Source organism: Lathyrus oleraceus, chromosome 5, assembly GCF_024323335.1.
Source record: "Lathyrus oleraceus cultivar Zhongwan6 chromosome 5, CAAS_Psat_ZW6_1.0, whole genome shotgun sequence".
In the NCBI taxonomy this organism is placed as follows: Eukaryota; Viridiplantae; Streptophyta; class Magnoliopsida; order Fabales; family Fabaceae; genus Lathyrus; species Lathyrus oleraceus.
Window position 1 is genome coordinate 388,389,256 of NC_066583.1, and position 25,152 is coordinate 388,414,407.

General features: G+C 38.2%; 1 protein-coding gene and 1 long non-coding RNA gene across 2 annotated transcripts in view; both read left to right on the top strand.

The window, feature by feature from the left end:
* Positions 1–312: 312 nt before the first annotated feature.
* LOC127080909 (uncharacterized) lies at positions 313–1,002 on the top strand. Its single transcript, XM_051021200.1, has one exon. The coding sequence runs from the start codon at positions 313–315 to the stop codon at positions 1,000–1,002; it is 690 nt and encodes a 229-aa protein (XP_050877157.1).
* Positions 1,003–4,521: 3,519 nt separating this feature from the next.
* LOC127084993 (uncharacterized) overlaps positions 4,522–25,152 on the top strand; it is a 47,121-nt gene continuing 26,490 nt past the window's right edge. The window contains exon 1 of the long non-coding RNA XR_007788867.1: positions 4,522–4,843. This is a non-coding gene — a long non-coding RNA (uncharacterized LOC127084993). The remainder of the gene's footprint in view (positions 4,844–25,152) is intronic.

A 25,152-nucleotide genomic window follows, 5' to 3' on the forward strand; every position in this document is an offset into this window, starting at 1 on the left:
GAATGATGGAGTACCCGTATTGGAAGTGAATTCATATGATCTTCAGAAAGCACACACAAGGATCAAAGGAAGAAAGATGGAAAATGTTTGTTATTGATTCACTAGTGTATTGATCCTAACATGTTTGAGAAGATTATTGAAGAAGAAACAACAAAAGGAGTGTGGGACAAGTTAAAGAACTTGTACGGCGTAAATGAAAAAATGAAAAGGGTGAAGTTGCAGACATAAAGAAAGTAATTCGAGATAAATCAGATGAAGAAAAATGAATCAGTATTAGAATACCTTTCACGTGTGGTGTTGTTAACAAACTAGATGAATGTGTATGGTGAATTAACTAACAATTGGCAGAAGATTGAGAAAGCATTGAGATCTACAGCTATGAATTTTGATTACATCATAATGTCAATTGAAGAGTCCAAGAACCTAACTAATATAAAGTTAGAAGAACTTAAAGCTTCATTAGAGGCTCATGAGATGAGGATGAAGCAGAGGAACTCAGAAAGGGAGAAGGTGTCTGAACATGCACTACAAGCACGATTCATCAAGAAATCTGAGAAAAAGAAGGCGAAGGAGGGAAAGAATCTTGATAATGATGAGAAGTCAAGCAAGAACTCAAAGAATCACTCTGATTCAATCAAGAAAGGCATGGGCAACAAGTATTATGGAAAGAAAGTTGACATGAAGGAGGTGCATTTTTACAACTGTCAAGGATTTGACCATTATGCTCGAGACTGTCGAAGAAAGAAGGATGCACGAGAAAAATATAGTGATGAAGTGAAGTATGCACATGTTAAAGATAGTGATTTTGAGGATGTGATACTCATGGAAAACACTCATTCGAACACTGAGCAAACCAACATGTTATACTTGGATTTAGGATACAGTAACAACATGTCTAGTAATAAAACCTTGTTCACCAAGCTAGATGAATCAGTTGAGAAAGTGATAAAGTTTGCAGATGAAACACATCAGGTGGAAAAAGAGATATCTACGTTGTCATAAAGGATGATTGAAAAGCAAGCATCATTGATGTGTTGTATGTACCTTCGATAACAAGTAACTTAATAAGAAGGTCAATTACTTGCAAAAAGGGTACAACATGAAGCTAGAAAAGAATCATATGAAAGCGTATCATGTTTATGGAAAGATGATTATGAAGGCACTATTAGAAGACAATAGGACCTTCAAAGTAGATATCAACTCAGTTGATCACAAGTGTCTTGCTTCGACTGCAAAAAAAAGACAAGAAGTGGCTATGGCATCACAAGTATGGACATCTAAACTTTAGAAGTTTAGGTATGTTCAACCATAAGAAAATAGGGTATGGTCTACCTCAGGTGAAGGAACCTAGTCAGGTATGTGAGGAATATTGTAAAGAAAACCAGGCTAGGAAAGCATTCAAGCATGACTTGCCAATGAGGTCGAAAGAGAAGCTGGAGCTAATTCACTATGATGCGTGTGGACCATTTGTAGTAAGGTCGAATGTAGGTAACTATTATTTCCTAAACTTCATAGATGAATTCACCAGATATATATGGATTTAACTTATTGAGAGGAAGAGTGACATATTCACAAAGTTCAAGACGTTCAAATTGCATGTCGAGAAGCAAAGTGGATGCAAGTTGAAGAAACTGAGAACTGATGGTGGTGGTGAATACACCTCTCAAGAATTTTCTAGATTTTATAACAAGGAATGTATAGAGAATGAGGTCAATGAAATATATACACCTCAGCATAATGGCATATCTGAAAGGAAGAAACAAAGTATATTGAACATGACTAAGAGCATGTTGAAAGCTAAAGATATGCTAAATATATTTTAGGGTGAAGGAACTTTAACAACAATATATAGTATACATAGATGTTCAACCAAGAAGATGGTCTAGAGGACTCTTTATGAGGCTTGGATAAGTTTGAATCCGAATGTTAGTCATCTTAGAGTGTTTGGATCAATGTGCTTGAGGCATGTACCGGAATAATTGAGGAAAAAACTAGATTATCAAAGGCATACTATGGTGCTCATAGGTTATCATTTGACTAATGCATACAAGTTGTATTCACCAAATGATGATAAACTTGTGATCAGTTGAGATGTTCTACTGGATGAAAGAAAAGGGTGGGATTGGAGTCATAGGTCAGTTTGGTAAGAGTCAGATCAATTATAATTGTGTTTGAAGAAGACCAATAAACTGAAGTCCCAACTAATCGAAATGAAGAGACATCTGAATAAAATGTTAGAAGATCGACCAGAGCAAGAACTCATTTGACAAGGCTACCTGGATATGAGAGATTTCCAGATCAAGCAGTCAATGCAGATGATGTCTTAATCAAAGAAGCGATGATGATGGTTGAAGCAGAATCAATTAATTTGGATCAAGTTATGAATGATTCAAATTGGTTAGTAGCAATGAAAGAAGTACTCAGGGAGATTGAGGAGAATAAAACATGGGAGCTTGTGGAAGAGTCAATCAAGAAGTCAAATAATGTGAAGTGGGTTTGCAAGCTGAAACGAATGCCAAATTGTGAAATTTCCAAGCATAAAGCAAGACTAGTGGTGAGAGGTTTTCTTCAAAAACCTGGTATTGATTTAAACGAAATTTAAGCATCTGTTGCAAGACTGGAAACAATAACAATTGTTGTTTCGACAACAACATAAAGAGGGTGGAAGATGCACCAGTTGGATATAAAATCAACATTTCTAAATGGAACTTTGGAAGAAGAAGTCTATGTCAGTCAACCACCAGGATTTGAAACCAAAGGGCAGGAGTCAAATGTGTACAGATTAAGGAAGGTTCTTTATGGTTTGAAGCAAGCTAAGAGCTTGTAATAAGAGAATAGATAGCTTCCTAGTCGAAGTAGGTTTCATAAAGTGTGTCTATGAACATGGAGTGTATGCCAAGGTTGCAGACAAGGTCAGTCAAATCATCTTATATCTGTATGTAGATGACTTGTTGATTACAGGTGCAGATGAAACAGAGATAAGAAGACTCAAGTTGAAACTGATGTAGGAGTTTTAAATTTCTGACCTATGGAATTTGTCATATTTCTTAGGGATGTCGTTCAAACACATAGGTGAAAGCATGTTCCTACACCAAAAGAAGTATGCCCAAGATATGTTGAAGAGGTTCAAGATGAGCAATGATAATGCAGCTACTACGTCATTAGAAATAGGAGCATAGTTGTGGAAGGATACAAATGATGAGTTTGTCAGTGCAACAGTGTACACACAAATCATTGGATCCTTGAGGTATCTTTGTAATACCAGGCCAGATATTTGTAAAAGTGTTGGACTATTGAGTAAATTCATGGAGAAACCTCTGTCATACCCCAATTTTGTCCGGGCATATTTAAATTTTCGTAGAATTAATTTCGTTTTCAATTTAGCATCATATGCATAACATGACATACATTTGCATCACGAATAATACCTAAAATATCAGTCGGAACGAATTTATTTGAGAATACAGACAAATCGGTCGAATCGTTAAAATTTGAGGAAGCAGTGTATTTTTTTAAATAAAGGGTTTTGTGCTGACAATTTTAGTGTGACCGGTTTAATGTTCCAGATAAAATTTGCATTCGATTTCTTTTTTAATTGGTCAATAAGTTTTGGTTTAGTTATGCAATTAAAACCATTAAAATTGGATATTCATTAGAATTTGTTTTATAATTCTTTTTTTTTAGATAAATACTAATCATAAAAAATGGTGCTTTGGATTCCTTCTTCAAATATAAAAAAAAACAACAAGAAAAAATAAAAAAATAATGAGAATCCAACGGATTCACTACACGTGACCCTCCCTCTCACGTTTTCCCTAACGTCTCTCTCTTCTTTACTCACCACGCGTCCACTACCCTCTTCTCTCTCCAATCTACTCAATCTCTGGCTCTCAGAAAAAACAATAAAAAGGATCCCCACTCAGTAACCACTTTCACCAATTCACTCACCACTCAAAAAATTCATTCACACACACAAATTCACTGACGTAACTCTCTCTTCTCTCTCATTTCCTCCAACAAAAAGAAACCCTCTTCATCTTCATCGTCGGCATCATCCTCCGCCGCCGTTCATCTACCTCAGCAACCTTCAAATCCACCAAAACCCTCGTTCTCTCCGCCACCCATTCAACAACCAAACCCCCAAATCCGTCACCAACCCTCCATCGCTCAAACCGACAAAATCCCTTCATCCGCCGTTAACCTCCACAAATGTCGTCACCTTCAACCATCGGACCACCACCACAACTCAACGGCGCCACGTTTCCATAACCCTAAACCCACTTCGACCACCAACAAACCCTCTTCGTCTACCACCGTCCACGACCCTTCATCATCAACACCCAAATCGCCCTTCACACCACCGCCTTCGACCTCCTCAAACCGTCGCCTCCATTCTTTTCACAAAAAACTCTCGTCACTCTCACGAAACCCCAAATCGCCTTCACCACCTTCCAACCCCTACCGTCACCGCCTAACACCCTGCTCCTTCGAATACACTCTCCCCTCTTCATCTCTCCGCTACCTTCTATCAACCGTAATATCCTTTCGCCAACCGCCGTGAAACCCTCCGACGAAACCTAAATCACAAAACCCCTTAACCTCCTCCTTCATCCGCCTCTTCGTCACCGGCGAAACCCCTTCGCAACCCAGCTCCACCGTCAAAATCATCACCGCAGAAACCCTAACCTAACCACCACAACGACGCATGCCAAGCCCTACCGTCGCGAAATCCATCTGATCTACACTCAAAACAGGAAGCCGCATAAACATCTCCATTTACCGCCTCCATCGACAACAATTTTTTCTAATGTTTCTGGGTTTCTCTGTTGGTTTGTTTTAACAGGTTCTATGACAGATTCAGTATCACACAAGGTTTCGGCGAGCTGTGTAACCATGATAATCTTCAACCTGGTGTACGAGATTATATGTCGCGGATGTGTGGATGCAATTAATGTAGAGCATTGCAAGTGATTTAATTCGATATTACAGCAACGACCAACATCAATAGCTGGTAGTATTGAAAAGTCGTATGTCGGTAACATTCTGTCGCTCCCTGTTTGCTAACCGATTCATGTTTGGTTTACATATATGAGTTTAGATCTGTTTCTTCTTTTTTGTTAATATTGGTAAAATCTGGGTTTGACCAATTTGTGTAGATTGTCATGATATTGGGGGGTCGTTACACTTCAAATAATTACATCACATTTCTGCCATGTTGTAAATAAACTCCCTGTTACTTGTATATGCTAACCGATTCAAAACCCTTTGGATTTGGTGTTTCTCTGTTCGTAATAAAGCCTGTGATTTGAGGCTGGAAATTAATTTCAAGGTATTCAATGAGAAGGACAACCATTCATGACAGTTGAATGTGCTTGTACACCATTTTTGTTAATTTCAAATTATGTGTGTATTTGACGCCCGCTTAATTAACCGGTACAAATTTGGGGCCTTTAATCTTTGCTGCATGCGTAAAGCTTTTATATGTTGTAGTAAGAATACAATCCAATGCCAGACTATGTTTCTTTATTTCTATTTTGTTGTTTCAAATAAACAGCAACAATGGGGAGATCAAAGGATGGGCCTTAAAAATAAAATGTCATTAAATTTGTAATAGCGGTTACTTGTTTCATTTCCATTCAAGTCAAACTAATCAAGTAATTACATTTTGACAATTAAGTTAATTAGTTTTAATCAACCTTATCATTTGAGTTAGTTAAATAAATTTTAATTAATCCATTTAATCGGTCTTGACCAACTAATTTTGTTAAAAGAAAAATGTACCAACTTATTTCATCATCATTTCATAATCACTTTTCAATTCACTTTCAAACCATTCAACTTCTTCAAAAGAACTTTCTCTCTTAAACATGAACTTAGGATGAAAAGGGGATAGGAAGCGTACGCTTCACTATTTCTCAATTACTCGAATAATTGGCGTACGCCATATTGCACGAGTTTTTGTCACCCGATTAAATCTTAAATCACAATTTCAAATCAACTTTTCAAAATCAAATATAATTCCTAAATTCAAATTATCTTCAACCATAACATTTCAAATTATTTCTTTTAAATCAACTACAAATCCCAAATCACAAATCTTTTTTCTAAATTTCCGATAATTAAGGATAGGAGGCGTACGCCTCATTATCTTTCGATTATTCGAACAATTGGCGTACGCCACATTGCTCGAATTTTCGTAATCAAAATTAATACCTTAATCACTTTTTAAAATCAATTGTAACTTCTAAATTCAAATTATTTTTCAAATCATACTATTTCAAATCATTACTACAAATTTCAAATCCTTTTCAATTCTACATTTCCGACAATATAAGGATAGGAGGCGTACGCCTCATTATCTTTCGATTATTCGAATAATTGGCGTACGCCACATTGCTCGAATCTTCGTCATTAATTCAAAACCACAATCAAATAATTTCAAATCACATTTTAAATCAAGCACAACTTCGCAAACTTTATAACTTAAACTTCGATAGGGAATGGGAGGCGTACGCCTCATCATTCCTTGATTATTTGAATAATTGGCGTACGCCACATTGCTCAAATCATCTTTCAAATCCAAACCTACCAATTCACAATTCAAACTATTTTCGTAAATCAAATACAATATCTAAAAACATATCTTTCTTAAATTTAACTTCGGATGATAAAAGATGGGAGGCGTACGCCTCACAGTGTCTCGATTATTTGAATAATTGGCGTACGCCATATTGCATAAATTATCGACTTCCGCCTAAAATACTCTAAATAAACTTGGATAAAGGAATAAGTGGCGTACGCCTCGTTATTGTTTGAATAAGCAAGTAGGGGGCGTACGCCTCACTACCGTGCGTATTCAACATCCGCAAACACAACTTTCAAAATAATTCGAACGAAAAAGGAATAGAAGGCGATCGCCTTATTATTCCTCGAAAGAATTGGACGATTGGTGAACACCACATTGCTCAATCTTTCGTCGTTCTCCAAAAACATCTCAAAACACATCAAACCTAACTTCTCGCCCCCGAGCGATCGAAACCAAATCAAAACACCCAAACACATCAAATCAACTCGTCACCCCCGCGTGACCAAAACCCTTTCAAAAAGAACACTGTCAATCCTTTCTAATGCGCCCAACAAACCAGTGCTAGAGCCTCCACCGAGAGTAGACATGCCAGCGTTTAGTCGTTAGAACGCCGACCTACACAGTCGTTCATCAAAACCAAACACACCAAATATTTGTAGTAGCCCGAACTACGATTGCTCTGATTTCCTTATTGCACCATAAGGATACGTAGGCAGGAGATTGCTGTATCTTCGCGAGCACACTAATAAAAAACCTCCTATTTCCCCCTCATGAGGTCTTCACCCATATCTATCATCAATTACTCGAAGCAAGCAAATAACAGTCAATTAACAGTCAAATAGCAAAATCAGACTAAGAGGTTCCCGTTGAGTATAACGGACGTAAGGGGTGCTAATACCTTCCCCTTGCGTAATCGACTCCCGAACCCGAATATGGTTGTGACGACCATTATTCTTTTTCCTAACGGTTTTCTCGATATTTTCCTATTCCTTTATTGGAATGAATAAAGTTCGGTGGCGACTCTGTTTCGAACAAACATTTTTCCGCGTCCTATCACGAGGGATCGCATTATCATCATTTTTGAGGTGCGACAGACTGGCGACTCTGCTGGGGACCCTGCTCCAAGCAAGAGAGAGTCTAGCCTAGCTTATTCTGATTTTGCTATGATTGGTGGAAGATATTCTTTTCTTCCATGATTGCTTCTATGTATCTTATTATAATTGTTTGTGTTGTACATATTTTATCTTGATACTTTGATATGGGGTTTGATGTTTGCTGTGAGACAAGCTTCATACCCGAGCTTCGAGAAAAACTTAGAACCCGGAGTTGTGTAGTATTGAACCGGGGGGTGTACACCTCATTGGGATAATACGAAGACTCCATCTGGAGTAGATCTGTTTGGAGTTTCCATCACAATATGGCTAGCCCATCATTGTGGAGGAGGTTCTAAACACGATCCGTGACTCTAGGGACCTCGCCTTAAACCCAAGTTTTGTTTTCATGATTGGTGATTACGTACTATTGAACCGAAGGGTCTACACCCTGTTCGTGCAATACAAGAATCCCACTTAGATTAGATCATTTCAGAACTCCCATCACGATGTGGCCAGCCCACCATTGCGAGGAAGTTTTGAACCTGATCCGTGAGTCTAAGTTCCTTCCTCGAAAACATAACTTTAGAACCTACCTTTGGGAATTTCTTGGATCATAGAAACCCGTGCTTCTTCCTATCACCCTGATATGCTCGACATGTGGATAATTTTGAGTTTGTATTCCTTTGCGAAAAAAATGGCAGAATTTCATGCATTTGCATATCATAAACATGCATTGCATATCATCTTCCAGAAACAAAAGCTTACACCATCTTCTACCCTTTGTCCAGTAACGCTGACTACTCGACACCGGTACGAGACACGCTGCAACTACAAGATGACACTCGAACAGCTTGAAGCCAACCAAGTTTCGATGAGAACAGACATTGACTCCATGCAGGCAAAGATGGATCGCTTGCTTGAGACCATGTTGCTCCTAGCCCAGAAGGAGAAAGATGCTGAGACTAGCGCCGAAGCCAGGAAAGTTGCTGCCCAGTTTGGATCACCATCGCTCAGTATCCCTGGAGTAACTGACCTTGATGGTAACCCTAGTCAGCCCAGAGGAGGACCGATCCCTATTCCTGTCCCCACGGTCAACATGAACCCCCATGAGCATTCTGCCACATCTGCTCGCCATGGATCAATGATGGGTGATGAAGATCCGTATGACGCTTTCTTCATGCCACAACCCGCCAAACCTGCTGTTGGAGGTCTCCCAGACCCAGCTGTTGATAGACTCCATGCTTTGGAGGGAAAATTCAAGTCCTTGGAGGTTCACACTACTCCCGGTTTGGACTCTGTTGACATGTGCCTAGTGCCAGGCCTGGTGATTCCGCAGAAGTTCAAAGTCCCAGAATTTGACAAGTACAAAGGGATCAGCTGCCCGAGAACTCACCTCAGAGCCTACTGTCGCAAAATGGCTGCCCACATCAGTAATGATCAACTCCTGATTCATTACTTCCAAGATAGCCTCAGCGAGGCATCCTTGGAGTGGTACATGCAACTGGAGAGAGGCCAGGTTCAGTCATGGAGAGACCTTGCTGAAGCTTTCCTCAGGCATTATCAGTACAACACTGATCTAGCGCCCAATCGCACACAACTGCAAGACATGACTCAACGCAACAATGAGTCATTCAAGGAATACGCACAACGATGGAGAGAGCTTGCAGCTCGCGTCCAACCTCCTCTCCTTGACAAAGAGCTAATTGACATGTTTATGGGAACCCTGCATACCCAGTACATGGAGAAAATGGTAGGATCCAGCTTCCCAACTTTTGCTGAGGTTGTCTCCGTGGGAGAACGGATCGAGAGTCAGATCAAGAAAGGAAAACTACCTTGTGCTGCTAATGCTTCAAGTGGGATGAAGAAACCTTATCCTAATCTCCCAAAGAAGCCAGAAGGTCAAACCAATGCCATAATGGGAGAAGGAGGATATAGGGCACGTCCGTATGCTCCTATGCCTTACGATCAGGTTGCCGCTGTCATCCCAACGCCATATCAGCCACCCTACCAACAACCACATCAACAACCATATCAACAGCCTTATCAACAGCCGGCTTACCAACAGCCGCATCAAAATCAACAACAACGTGCTCCACAACCACGTCAACCCAATCAGCAGAGGGCAAGGAGGCCAAAAAGACATTTCGATCCTTTGCCAGTGCCATACAGCAAGATCCTTCCCTTCCTGCTAAAGGATGGAGCAATTGTTTTGAAGGAGATAACACCTGTAACTCCTCCATATCCTCCAGGCTACGACGCTAATGCTCACTGTGAGTATCACATGGGTGCTCCAGGACACACAATAGAGAACTGCAAGGCTTTCAAACACAAGGTTCAGGACCTGATTGACAGCAAGGCAGTTACATTCACGCCAGTGAGGCCAAATGTTGCAACTGTAGCGGTGTATTCGTCACTATATGATTTATTGATTAAACCATAAGCAAAGCATACAAAGAAATCGAGTCGCCACCGCACTTTTATTTATCCAAAGGATTGGCTAAAAAGCGAACAAAAGCCTAAGAAGTTTTACACATAGAAAACTAATGAAAAGATCAAAGATCGGGGTAAGGGGTAAATTACGCAAAGGGAAGGTGATAGGCACCCAAAACGTCCTAGGTACTCCTAGGGAGCCCTTTTCACACTTGTTGAATGAAAATGTTATTTGTTTTGAAATATTTATTGTGCAAACATGAATGGGATGGTGAGAAAATAATGTACAATTTATTATTTTTGTGTTTGAACGGATGAACCCGTTGCCTACGTACCTTTCCATAAAAGGTAAAGGATCAAAACGCCGTAGTTCGGCTAAAAGATTTCCAAAAATTAGTGAATTCAATTTTAAACACAAGCCCTAAGGTCTTACGTTATCCACGGGAAAAAACTCAACCTTATGAAACAACAAGTCCACCATGTGAGAAAAGCTTCAACTTGCTAGTGAGGGGTTAACCCTATAATAAGCAAGGAAGGCTTACAATTCAATCACTAAGGACAAATAGGTGAGATTAACATCAACCAACTAGGATAAATCGAACCCATGGCTAATGTATGAAAACTTAACAAGGATGGACAAAGCCACAAAACAACTGAATGAGTGAAGTTAATTGATTATGAGTATTCACAAAAGGATGGTCAAAGTATGATTAATATTCAATTCATGAAGAAGTGTTATCAAAAGTGAAGTTTGAAAATCAAGGACTTAAGGTCCAGATTTTTAATTTGAAAAGACATGAAGATGTTTGCACAACATTTATCTCAAGTTTGAAAACAAGATGTGAAAAGGAGTTTTGGAACAAAAAGATATGGATAAAGGAATGTAAAACTTCTTAGAAGGGTTCACCTCTTGAGATCATATAGAAGATGATTCAAGTGTGTCCTTTGGAATAAGCAAATGAGCCGTAACAAATAAGCAAACAAATGGATACCGGATGCCAATCAATGGACTTACACCAATCTCACAAAACAAAGATGGATACCGGATACCAATCAATGGATTTACACCAATCTCCTAAAACAAACATGGATATCAGATGCCAATCAATGGGCTTACACTAATCTCCCAAAGCAAAACAAAAACAAAAGGGTGGATACCGGATGCCAATCAACTGGACTTATACCAATCTCCAAAGAAACAAAACAAACAAGGATACCAGATGCCAATATATGGTCTTACTCCAATCTCCCAAAACAAAACAAAATATGGATATCAGATGCCAATCTATCTGGACTTATTCTAATCTCCACAAGATGATCATAGGAATACAAATTCCAACAACATGGACTTACAATTGAATCCTCACATACAACAAACAAAAGCAAATAGGATACAAGTTGCCAACAACATGGTCTTATACTCAATCCTTTCCAAATCATAGGAACAATGGCCAACAAGTGGACTTACAATTGATTCCTCAATGGACAATCAAAGATGTCACAAAGATATGCAATGATGATCATGCAATAATGAGAAATTAATGATGATAAATGCATAAAGGCACATAAGCAAACATGTACAAATGGATTAAGCCATCAATCAAACAAAGCCAAGTAGCACACACTATACACAAGCAATTCGGCTCAAGCAAGGGTTGGACTTGAAAGTCAACTGGAATGGGGTGAATGGTGCTCTTAACCTTAACATTGAGAGTTAAGGTGAAGCAGATGAAAGGATATGAGGGGTGTGCCTCATGCTCTTATCCCTGGTCAGGGAGAGCTTCAAATGATAGAAGGTGTGGGAGTTCAGAAAGTTGGAACTCTCTCCACAAGTTAATGACTCTATAGATCTTGGGTTAAGATCCACAATGCTACAACATGTAATGTGAGAAGAGGGATGACACACAGAATAGTAGGAGATGGACTACACATCTCTTTTATCTACCAATTGCCTTATCAAAGGACTTTTCCTGCTTGGGGACAAAGATAAACAATCACAAACATTGCCTCTTAAGGAGGACTTCAGACAGGTGCCTGGCCAAGTAACAAGCCAGGTCTTCCAGACTACATGAAGAAGAGAAAGTATACCTAATTGGTTAAGCAACCAAGCAAAAGCAAGTTCAAAATGAACTTAAGCAACTAATGTACCTGAAATCAATCAAATATAATCAGTATACCAATCACAAAGTCAAAACAAACAGATAAGAACCAACAATCAACACAATCAATCACATGTGCAAAGCACAAGCTCAAATCAAATGAGCTAGAGGCATTCTACGAAATAAACCAAGTTAGTCCATAACAATCAAATAAACCAAACTCAATCAACTTGAATTAATCTCCTTAAAGCAATTGCTTCTTAACCTGAAAAACAAACTCAAACATGAGAAGCAAGACCACTAGGACAAGGCCTAGGGTCAAAACAGGAGAAAAATTTAAAACAGAGCATGAAAATTGACCAAAATCAAGATTAATCAATTAAGAACAAATTTCAATTGGTCCCATATCAAAAGCATGCACCAAATTCATTTCATAAGCAAAACATGTCAAACTAGGCAAGTTGGAAACTCAATGAGGTAAACAGAATGAATCAATTCAAACCAAACCAAGAATGGCTCAATAAATTCCAAGAAAAATCATGCTTAAACAGAACACATTGAATGAGCAAAACACCAAAATTCATGGCATTTAGACAAGTGGAAGCATGGAAATTAAATTCATCAAGTCATGGTATGCAAAGACAAGCTAAAACAAGACCACAAATGGTGCACCAACTTCACAAAAGCATAAAACAGTGAAGACAAATGATAAATGATCCAAACCAAAACCAAAATGAACTTCAACATGTTAAGAATCAGTGTAAAAAATTTCAAGGCCATATGATAATGTATGAGAATTTCACAAATCATGGAAGTTGAACACTCAACAAAGGTCCAATTATGACTAACCAGCAAAGAAAATCTCAATCAAATAGGAAATGGATCCAAAAATTCTACTAAAAATCATGCTCAAACTAGACATCCAGAAGTGTCATCATGGAAATATTTAGAGCATTTAGCAATCAAATGGCATGGAAAATAAAATCAAGAAGTTGGACAAGAAATGGTGTGACACACATTGTCACACCTAGATTGATCAGGTCATATCTCACAATCCAGAAATGCAAAAGTCACAAACTATATACCAAAATGCTCCTCAAGGTGTCTAGTTTATGCATGTAAAATTTCAGCTCCATTGGATCAAGCATCATGATTTCATAAAAGAAATGGCAAGCATTATGCAAAAAATGACATATGAACACAAACCCTAGGCAATTAAAAAATTTAACCGTGCACAAATCTGGAAAAAATATCCATAAAAAAGTAGACATGATGATGAACATTTCACAAAAAATTTCATGTGAATTGGATTATTATTTTAGAAGTTATGGATTTTTTAATGTGATGAAAAATTAAAAAAAATGGTGAAAGGAAGCATATGAATATGAATAACATATATGAGAAAAATAAACAAGGCTATTGGATTTTGATGGAGCGGGGAATCGAACCCCTGAGCATTTCAAATGTGGCGCCAGGTGAAACGCAGCGTTTCATTTAATTGAAACGCTGGCCAATCAGAAGCAGCCAAATGGTCCAGTACATGTGCACAAACACGAAAACACATACAAACACACGAGCAAATGGATCAAAGCAGCGCTGGGAAACGAAAACCTAGCATTCATAGCATGTTCATCCTGTTCATCATCATCATGAACTTTTTGTCACATAAATTCATAAAAACTATACCAATCGAATCATCATTCAACACACATTAACAATCCAGCATCAATTTCTCTTAATTCTACTCATGTCAAAAGAATCGATCAAAATAAGTTTCAACATCCAACATTCAAATCAACATAACTTTCTTAATATTCAATGAAATCACTAGATCTAAAGTTCAGCATGACCTACAACAAAGGATCTACAAGATGCATATCATAATTGCAAGAATTAGAGTGATCGAATTCTAACCTCTATGGAGATGCAGAACTGAATTCGTGTGAATCAAAGCTTGGAAGTGTGAAACAGATGATCTATGATGATGAGGAAGATGAATGGAAGCAAGAAAATAGCTCAGCAATGCTCAATTCTTCTTGAAATTCCAACTGCCATGTGAGGTCCAATGCTTCAACAGTCACGATCTAGCTTGAGTTCTGCACAATCTTGCTTCAACAGATCTTCACAATGCCTGCAGATGATGATTAGAACAAGAAGCAAGCAAAAGGAATCAAGAAATTCGATGGAAAAAGTTGAAAAAGTTTGAGAGAATTTGAGAGAATTTGAGATGAAAAAGTTTTAGATCTGAAATTGTGATGTTGTTGTTACTGAATTCTGTTATGATTAACACTTTATACTACCTGTTAATCAAGCTTCTTAATCATGATTAGCAAAAAGCCCAAAGATTAGTGAAATGATCATGTTAATGTAAATTGGCCAAAACACCCTTATGCATATGTGACCAATGGAACAGTGCAAATTCCCTTTGGAGCAAGTCTAAAAATCTATTTTAAGGCAAATGGCATTGGTTTGACATGAAAATAATGCATACTTTTCAAATTCACCTTTTCCCACCAAAATTCAAAATGAATTCACTTGAAAAATGCCATTTTTTTGTGATGAGAATTTGTGAAATATGATGCATGATTATGATAGTAGGGATCAAGAGTGAAATGCTCCAAAAAGAACCACATGAATTGGCCATTTGATGCAAAAGTTATGCCTTGTTGAAGTTCAAAATTCCTTGACAATGATTTGATCATAACTTGCCAACCACAAATGAGAAATGGATGTTCTTGGACTTTTTGGAAATGTGAGAGCAAGATCTTCAACTTTCATGTTGGACAAAATTTGATTTGAAGCTTGCTTGATGATGTAAATTTGAGGAGAAAACCTTTCCATTTTTGGCAGTTTGAAATTACAGGTCACTTACTATTTTTGGAAACTTTTCATCTGACCTCAAATTCTTCAATGATGATGTTTGGAATGTTATATGAGGCTTGTATGGACATGAGTGAGACCTCTCCAACCATTTCCCACCTTCAAATCACTGATTTTATGCACAGTTGACCACAGTTGACTTTGCTAGGGTTTTGGTTGACTGATCAATGCCTTGATGAATTTCAAGCCTCTACCACTTGAGATCTTGATTCCAAATGATATCACAACTCATATGCACTCTTGATGAATGATCATGGTGCCCAAATTCTGCAAGAATGGCCACCATTCATTGCTCAACGGCTGACTTTGACTGTTTTGACCTAGTATTGCTTCATCTGCAAGTAACAAGGTTAGATGACATATTTTTGTACTTTTGGTTAGTAAACAAATGAAAAGCAATGATATACAAATGCAATACATGCTTGGTGATCAAGAACCACTCTCACAAGATAGCCCACCCATAAGGAAGGAGGCAAAGGTGCACAATGATCCTTGAGGCAATGATATGATATGATATGATGCCATGAGGGATCTTAGGGACAAAATTGGGGTCTTACAGCAACAAACCCCATGCCGGCGCATGCAGAGTCAAGTGAAGCTCGAAGATAAAGCCTCTCACCAGCTGGAGCAGGCAGAGCAATCCTAATGAAGAATCAAGAGATAAAGTCCTTCTGCTTCGAATGAAGGCGATCATTATGCCATTTTTATCATTTTTTGCATTCTTGTAATTTGATCTTGTTTGTTTAAGTACTGTATTGCTTTAAACATTATTATTTGTATTTGGTCTTATTAATGGGATGATTATGCATGCTTTGAACCAATCTTTCATATTCACTCATCTATCACATTTGCAAATCACAAACACATACTTTTACACTTCACCTCCTTTATCACACTATTGTTAGTAAATGTTGGAAGGAGGATGACGAAAACGAAATACTCATAATTGTTGATCAAATGCTTTCGGATAAAATCCTGCTAATGATGTACATGCATTGTTTCAAATCCCCAAACATTGGAGAGATAAGGAGTTAATCCCTAGTCAACCACTTCAAGCATAGAAGTAGGAGTTTCTTTCGGATCTACAAACCCTTACGCTTAACCTGGGGCAGGGTAGTGTTCAGTAGATTTGACTACACTTTCGAATTACAAAGATGAAATATCCCATACAAGGATCAACCACATGACATTCTTCACACACATCCTGAAGTGACGAAGGAACCATACAAATCCAAATTTTATGTCGGTTGTTCTTCAATGACCAAGGACTTGGCAGTCACAATTTCCAAAAAAAAAACCAAAAAGAGCCTGCTAAGTCCAACACCCTAAAAGAAGACTTAGGCAAAAACAGGGGCAATCCCGATGGATTAAAAGCTTCAACAAGCGGTCCATGCAAAAGTTAGGGATCAAAACAAAAATCAATAGAGACAATGAAAGTCTCCGACAAAACAAAAACAAGATTCAGTGACCACCATACCAAAATCAAAGGGTCACCGACATCCAAAAAACGAAATAAGGTGGCTGCCATTCCAAGAGACCCTGAATTACCATCTTTATCCTTACACCTGCAAAAGACGAATGTGTGTGAATTAACTGAACATAGGATTGGAGATCATCATGAAGAAGGGGTGGGTTAAAATAAACTTTGAGCCTTATATCCTTTTGTTTCAATAACCATGAACCAAGCCACGTTACAACCTTCAAAAGACCTAATTGAAGTAGGGTTTGTTCTGAAAGCATACTATAGCAAGGTTGAGTAAACTGACTCCTAAAGATTTGCTAATATTCTCTTCTCACTATATCATTCACACACTAGCTAGAATCAGCACCGCATTTGGACACGTGGTCCACTCGCCACACATTACCACAACACTTCCAAAATGAATGATTGTTTTTCAAAACTTGCATAACTATTGCATTAAAATCATCATTTCTTGAATAACAGTTCTTAACTGTCAGTCAGTACTTGACATCGAGAAAAATCCTACAAGGGGCAATTCAAGGGGCACTTGATCGTTGGTGCTGACACGAATCAAGACCATCCTATGGATCAGGGGAATGGCATCTTCTGATCATGTCGACTTAAGAAGTAGTCAGCATAAGACAAATCTCCAAGCATCGGTCGATCATGGAGGAAAAGTACTTCAGTACTCGGTCCGTCTGGGGCAAGTCCCCCAAATGCTAATCAGGGGCAAGACAAGTTGCAAGGGGCAAGTTCCCTCTATATCTTCAAGCCAGTCAAGCAGATTGCATCAGACGCTAGTGACTGCTTGAATTCACAACAAAAATGTCGAAAGTTCATACCAGTACGACATCATACCTTGACAAGAATCCTTAGGGCATGTCAAAGGCACAATCATCATGCGTTAATCACGTCGCTATGCTCAGTTACAGGCTAGCCAAACACTTCAGAAGAAGAACTGAGATCTTCTCAAAGACAAATACATGGCATATCAACAAGAGATCAAACTTGGGGCACCAAGAGTATCCGCATCTATTACGTGTTCATCACATCATCAACTACCGAGTGTCGGGAAGTCAGATCCCTCCATCACCAATAGCTCAATCTACATTGACAATTACCAAAAAACAAAGCCCACCTTGTTGGCATTCCACACAAAAACAAATACAACCAACATTGGTTTCCGAAAATACATTGCCTTTGAAAGGGGGGCCAATCCCAAACAAACCAATCATTCTTTGCATTCAAACATGCATCACATGCATCACATGCATCACCTCACACATAACGCATACATGACATTTATGCATATAACATGAATCAAAATCCAAGGTTTAGTCGTAGGCATCCAAGCCAACCCTCAATTGAGTCGTTGTTTTTCTCTGAGTGAGTTCCTACCCTATTATTGGGCGTTCCCCATTGAGTTAAATCCTTCAACCTTTTGTTGATAAGATGTTATCCTCAGCTAAATCAAAAAAAAGTTTCTTCAAACTCCTACCTTGCTTCACGTTGAGCATCCCTCAATGAGTCGTCTCCTGTGACCTTTTGTTGACAGAATTTGCACCTCCCCAGAGAATATTTGTTCTGCAACCTTTTGTTGTCGATACCGTAACCAAGTCTTACCCAGCAATGTTCCAACACTACCCAACAAGTCAGGTTTACTGAACTTTGTCAGTAGCCTTTATTTTCTAATATTTTTCTCACTATCATCCTTTTGGTGAAAGTCCATTGAGGAATAATATTAATCATCACCTTGTTTACGATCACCGTTATCCTTTTGGTAATGGTAAATCCTTAACACTTGTGATCTTACTGTCATCCTTTTGGTGTCGAAGATCCTTGAAGTTTTGGTCCAACCTTCATCCATTTGGTGAATGGTGACCTCTGCAATTATTACAGCCTACCGTCATCCTTTTGGTGTCGGCGATCCTTATGGTGATAAGCCATCCTTGTCATTTTGGCTCAACCATCATCTTTTTAGTGATGATGTCCAGTTCAATCTAAATATCATCTTTTTGGTGATAGAGATTATAAAGTTTGGTTTAAGCTACCATCCTTTTGGTGATGGTGACATTTGAAAAATCCAACCCCACTGTCATCCTTTTGGTGTCAGCAGTATTTGAAGTCATTATAACTTATTATCATCCTTTTGGTGGTAACAAGTTTCGAAGTTATGATTCCACCTTCATCCTTTTGGTGATGGTGATTGTTGATTCATTATCATCCTTTTGGTGATAACGAGTTATGTTATTTGTAGTACTTTCATCCTTTTGGTGATGGTGACTATTGACTTATTATCATCCTTTTGGTGGTAACAAGTTTTGTTGATTGGTCTTACCTTCATCCTTTTGGTGACGGTGACCATTTGAGTTATGAGCTCATTATCATCCTTTTGGTGATAACGAGTTTTGTTTTGATCATACCTTCATCCTTTTGGTGATGGTGATCAATTGCGTTGTGTGCTTATTATCATCCTTTTGGTGGTAACAAGTTTTGTTGTTTGGCAATACCTTCATCCTTTTGGTGATGGTGATTGTTGACTTATTATCATCCTTTTAGTGATAACAAGTTGTGTCTTGATCCTACCTTCATCCTTTTGGTGACGGTGATCAATTGCGTGTGTACTTATTATCATCCTTTTGGTGGTAACGAGTTTTGTTGTTTGACAATACCTTCATCCTTTTGGTGATGGTGATTGTTGACTTATTATCATCCTTTTAGTGATAACAAGTTTGTGTCTTGATCCTACCTTCATCCTTTTGGTGATGGTGATCAATTGCGTGTGTGCTTATTATCATCCTTTTGGTGGTAATAAGTTTTGTCGTTTGACAATACCTTCATCCTTTTGGTGATGGTGATTGTTGACTTATTATCATCCTTTTGGTGATAACAAGTTTGTGTCTTGATCCTACCTTCATCCTTTTGGTGATGGGGATCAATTGCGTGTGTGCTTATTATCATCCTTTTGGTGATAACAAGTTTGTGTCTTGATCTTACCCTCATCCTTTTGGTGATGGCGATCAATTGCGTTGAGTGCTTATTATCGTCCTTTTGGCGATAACAAGTTGTGTCTTTTAATTATACCTCCATCCTTTTGGTGATGGTGATTGTTGACTTATTATCATCCTTTTGGTGGTAACAAGGTTTTGTTTTGATCTTATCTTCATCCTTTTGGTGATGGCGATCAATTGCGTGTGTGCTTATTATCATCCTTTTGGTGATAACAAGTTTGTGTCTTGATCCTACCTTCGTCCTTTTGGTGATGGGGATCAATTGCGTGTGTGCTTATTATCATCCTTTTGGTTATAACAAGTTTGTGTCTTGATCTTACCCTCATCCTTTTGGTGATGACGATCAATTGCGTTGAGTGCTTATTATCGTCCTCTTGGCGATAACAAGTTGTATCTTTTAATTATACCTTCATCCTTTTGGTGATGGTGATTGTTGACTTATTATCATCCTTTTGGTGGTAACAAGGTTTTGTTTTGATCTTATCTTCATCCTTTTGGTGATGGCGATCAATTGCGTGTGTGCTTATTATCATCCTTTTGGTGATAACAAGTTTGTGTCTTGATCTTACCCTCATCCTTTTGGTGATGGTGATCAATTGCTTGTGTACTTATTATCATCCTTTTGGTGGTAACAAGTTGTGTCTTCTAATTATACCTTCATCCTTTTGGTGATGGTGATTGTTGACTTATTATCATCCTTTTGGTGATAACAAGGTTTTGTTTTGATCTTACTATCATCCTTTTGGTGATGGGGATCCTTTGAGTTGTGTGAGTATACCTTCATCCTTTTGGTGATGGTGATCATTGAAGTTATTTGACTTATTATCATCCTTTTGGTGATAACAAGTTTTGTTGTTGGAGCTTACCCTCATCCTTTTGGTGATGGTGATCTTTTGAAGTTGATGAGTCAACTATCATCCTTTTGGTGATAGCCTTGATATTATACTCTCTGTTAATGGAAACTTTATCAGAATAACCATCATCCTTTTGGTGACGGACATCATCCTTTTGGTGATGGGAATCTTTGGATTGTGTTTAGCTTTCATCCTTTAGGTGATAGCGAGATTTGTTGTTGATCTTACCATCATCCTTTTGGTGACGGTGATCTTTGTGGTATCCCCTGTAACCATTATCCTTTTGGTGATGATTGCTTTTGAAGCTCGGTTTATCCATCATCCTTTTGGTGATGATAATCCTGACAATCATGGTGAATTACTATCATCCTTTTGGTGATAGCAGTTGAATCCACTGTCATCCTTTTGGTGTCAGAAAATCAGTCCCACATGTGTCTCAGATCAGAAACGACCTTTGCAAGATTTGAATGTTGACTCGAGGGTTGGCATTGATCGAGCATTCTACCCCTATTACCTTGGTATCCACTGCATTTTCATCTGCATCTCTCCATTGCACTCCAAAGGACAAAATTCGGATCTTTTAGTATTTAATTACCTTCCACCACGAATGTATGAAGACCATTGTCATTCCTACTTTCTAGTTCAAGATAATTAAATAGGGGCAGCTGTCATACCCCAATTTTGTCCGGACATATTTAAATTTTCGTAGAATTAATTTCGTTTTCAATTTAGCATCATATGCATAACATGACATACATTTGCATCACGAATAATACCTAAAATATCAGTCGGAACGAATTTATTTGAGAATACAGATAAATCGGTCGAATCGTTAAAATTTGAGGAAGCAGTGTATTTTTTTAAATAAAGGGTTTTGTGCTGACAATTTTAGTGTGACCGGTTTAATGTTCCGGATAAAATTTGCATTCGATTTCTTTTTTAATTGGTCAATAAGTTTTGGTTTAGTTATGCAATTAAAACCATTAAAATTGGATATTCATTAGAATTTGTTTTATAATTCTTTTTTTTTTAGATAAATACTAATCATAAAAAATGGTGCTTTGGATTCCTTCTTCAAATATAAAAAAAAAACAAGAAAAAATAAAAAAATAATGAGAATCCAACGGATTCACTACACGTGGCCCTCCCTCTCACGTTTTCCCTAACGTCTCTCTCTTCTTTACTCACCACGCGTCCACTACCCTCTTCTCTCTCCAATCTACTCAATCTCTGGCTCTCAGAAAAAACAATAAAAAGGATCCCCACTCAGTAACCACTTTCACCAATTCACTCACCACTCAAAAAATTCATTCACACACACAAATTCACTGACGTAACTCTCTCTTCTCTCTCATTTCCTCCAACAAAAAGAAACCCTCTTCATCTTCATTGTCGGCATCATCCTCTGCCGCCGTTCATCTCCCTCATCAACCTTCAAATCCACCAAAACCCTCGTTCTCTCCGCCACCCATTCAACAACCAAACCCCCAAATCCGTCACCAACCCTCCATCGCTCAAACCGACAAAATCCCTTCATCCGCCGTTAACCTCCACAAATGTTGTCACCTTCAACCATCGGACCACCACCACAACTCAACAGCGCCACGTTTCCATAACCCTAAACCCACTTCGACCACCAACAAACCCTCTTCGTCTACCACCGTCCACGACCCTTCATCATCAACACCCAAATCGCCCTTCACACCACCGCCTTCGACCTCCTCAAACCGTCGCCTCCATTCTTTTCACAAAAAACTCTCGTCACTCTCACGAAACCCCAAATCGCCTTCACCACCTTCCAACCCCTACCATCACCGCCTAACACCCTGCTCCTTCGAATACACTTGTAAGACCCCAATTTTGGGCCCTAAGATCCCTCATGGCCCATATCATTCATATCATAACCTCAAGGATCATTGCATGCCTTTGCTTCCCTCCTAGTGGGTTGATTTGCCTTGTGGGTTTGTTTCTTGATCACCAAGCATACTTTGCATTTGTATATCTTTGCTTTCATATGTTTATCATTCAAAAAGTACAAAAATATTGTCAGTCTAACCTTGTTGCTTGCAGTTGAAGCAATCATCAGCAATTAGGTCAAAGTCAGTCATTGATCAGTCAAAGCAATGGATGGTGGCCATTCTTGCAGAATTTGGACACCATGCTCAATAATCAAAAGTTCATATGACTTGAGACATCATTTGAAGTCAAGTCCTCAAAGAATTAGGGTTTGGAATTCATCAGAAGAAGTCCAATCAGTCCAAAACCCTAGAAAAGTCAACAGACAGTCAAACTTGGTCAACTGTGGATTTAATCAAGAATTTGATGGATAGAATTGATTTGAAGGAGTTCATTCATGCTTGTATAAGCCTCATATATCATGTCAAACCTCATCATGGAAGAAAATCAAGTCAAATCAGAAATTTTCCAGAAATAGAAAGTGGACCTGTAATTTCAACCGCCAAAAATGGAAACTTCTTGATCTTAAGCTTACATCATGATACAAGCTTCAAATGAATTTTTGCCCAACATGAAAGTTGAAGATCTTGTCTTCCCATTTTCAAAAAGTCCAAGAACTCTCAAATCCCATGTGTGGTTGTCAAGATATGATCAAATCATTTTCACCAATTTTTGAACTTCAACAAGCCATAACTCTCAAACCATAAGGCCAAATTTGGTGGGGTTTTTTCCTACACATCACATTTTTCATCCTCTTTCCAAAAATATAAATTTCATGACCTAAAACCTTACCATTCAAAATGGCATTTTTGGACCTTTTGCATTTAAAATCAAAGTTTGACTCACAGTTGACTTTTTGATTTAGGACTTTTTTCTCATTTTTGCCAATTGGGAAATGCTTCATATATTATTTTTGATTTGCTCAAAGTCCAAAAATCATCATCACATCACCATTTTACCACCATTTTGGACCATAGTACAATCTTGGCAATTTTAGCAATTGGTTGGAAAAGAGCAAAAGCAAGTACAGCATTCCTTTAGCAGACCAAAGACAGCATTTGTGCTGGTCATCTGCAGCATGCTCAGGCCCATTAGTGCAGACAAACACACCCACCATTTTCACTTGTTCCATGATTAGCAAAATGGCAAATTGGTTTCACTTGACTAATCCAACTTAGCATTCTCATTAGCTTGGCTAAACAGCAATATAAAGGCTCATTTCCTGCTGATTCAGAACCCTAGTTTTTGGCAGCAGCCACAAAACCAGAAAACACTCTCTCCTCTCACTCGGATATGGCATTTTTTGGCAAAACGGAAAATCCTGCTAAAACACTGAAAACCCTTGAGTCACCTTCATTGTTTCTCCACAAAAACACCTTGGTGAGCTTCCTTGAACCATCAAATATCATCTGTCCAGCCATCTTCTTGTTCTGTCATTACCAAGTCCAACAGTGGCAGTTAAAGTTTTGAAGAGTTTCAAGCAAGTGTGAGTCAAGGATTCTTCAAAGTTTCTTCATTCCAAAAGCATGTTGGACCTCTGATCGAGCTGGAAGTATACAGACAGCACTGTTTCATTGGTTTTTTTTCAAATCAGGTAATTTTTTCAACTTCATTATTTTCTCAAACCTTGCTACACATCATATAGGTCTCACTTAGTAGGTTGATTAAAGTCTTGAATCATGTCAAAAAGTTAACTATGCTTTGAGATATATGCATTTCCATTCCTGTGCTCAAATATGTTTCAGTCGATATAGTTCTATTGAGGATGATTACATGAAAGTTATGTGTAGAATATGCATGCTAGAGGTTTGTGGTGATGATTAACATGCTTGATTTCACTTTCTGGATGCTTCGATTTTTATGAAGTTATACTGTTGCCAGAAACCTGCTGTTTCCTTCCAGAAATCTTGCTTTCATTTTTGCATGAACATTGGTTGTTTGTTAGTGCTCATGTTGCATAATACATTTCAATGCCATAGTATGTTTTGAAAGATTTTTTTTGGTGATTCTAGAGAACTAAAGCATGCTTAATTTGGTTGTGTTTTGGCCAAGAAATCTTCATTTTCATTTTGTGTGTCCAAACACATTTCTGTTCGATTTACCTGGCTAGTTTGGATTTAATGAAATATGATCCCATGTTCTTGATGCCTGTTGCTAGTGATGCTGTCAGAGTGTTTAACTTGTAATTCTGGGCATGTTGTTTTTTAAGATGCATGATGTTGATTGCTTGAAAGTTGCAAATACCATGCTGCCATGCTAAAACCCTGTTGATATGATGAATGTTGCTAATGCTGTTATGATGCTTTGCTGTTGTTTAAACATGACCATGACCAGAATTTCCTATGGTTAATGATTGTTTTGCTGTGGTTGTTGTTGCATGAGGATAGTTTGGCATGACTATTGTGTGATTGCTTATTGTGGATGCTGTTGTTCATGATGAGCACATGATGATGAATACTGCTGCTGTTGTCTGTTTTAATTGCATGAGCCACTACCACTTGCTATGCCATATACCATGCTGTTTGTTTTGTTAGTCGAATGATGATGATGCTTAATATGTACATACTGCTGTTTGTGATGAGCCATAAAATTTGCCCTGAAATTCCATATGTCCTGTGTTGTTGATGTTTGGTCATGTTTGCATGAACTAGCATGAAGGTTACTGCCAATACTATGTTCCTGCTTGTTTTGTTTTGATGCTTATGACATGAAGCATAATGAGACTTTCCTGCTGTTTGCTTGATGATGATAATTACATAATGATAAAGTTGGATGATGAA

What these genes read in the sequence shown, in the direction of transcription:
- LOC127080909 (XM_051021200.1), top strand. Translation starts at nt 313, where the DNA reads ATGAATGTGTATGGTGAATTAACTAACAATTGGCAGAAGATTGAGAAA.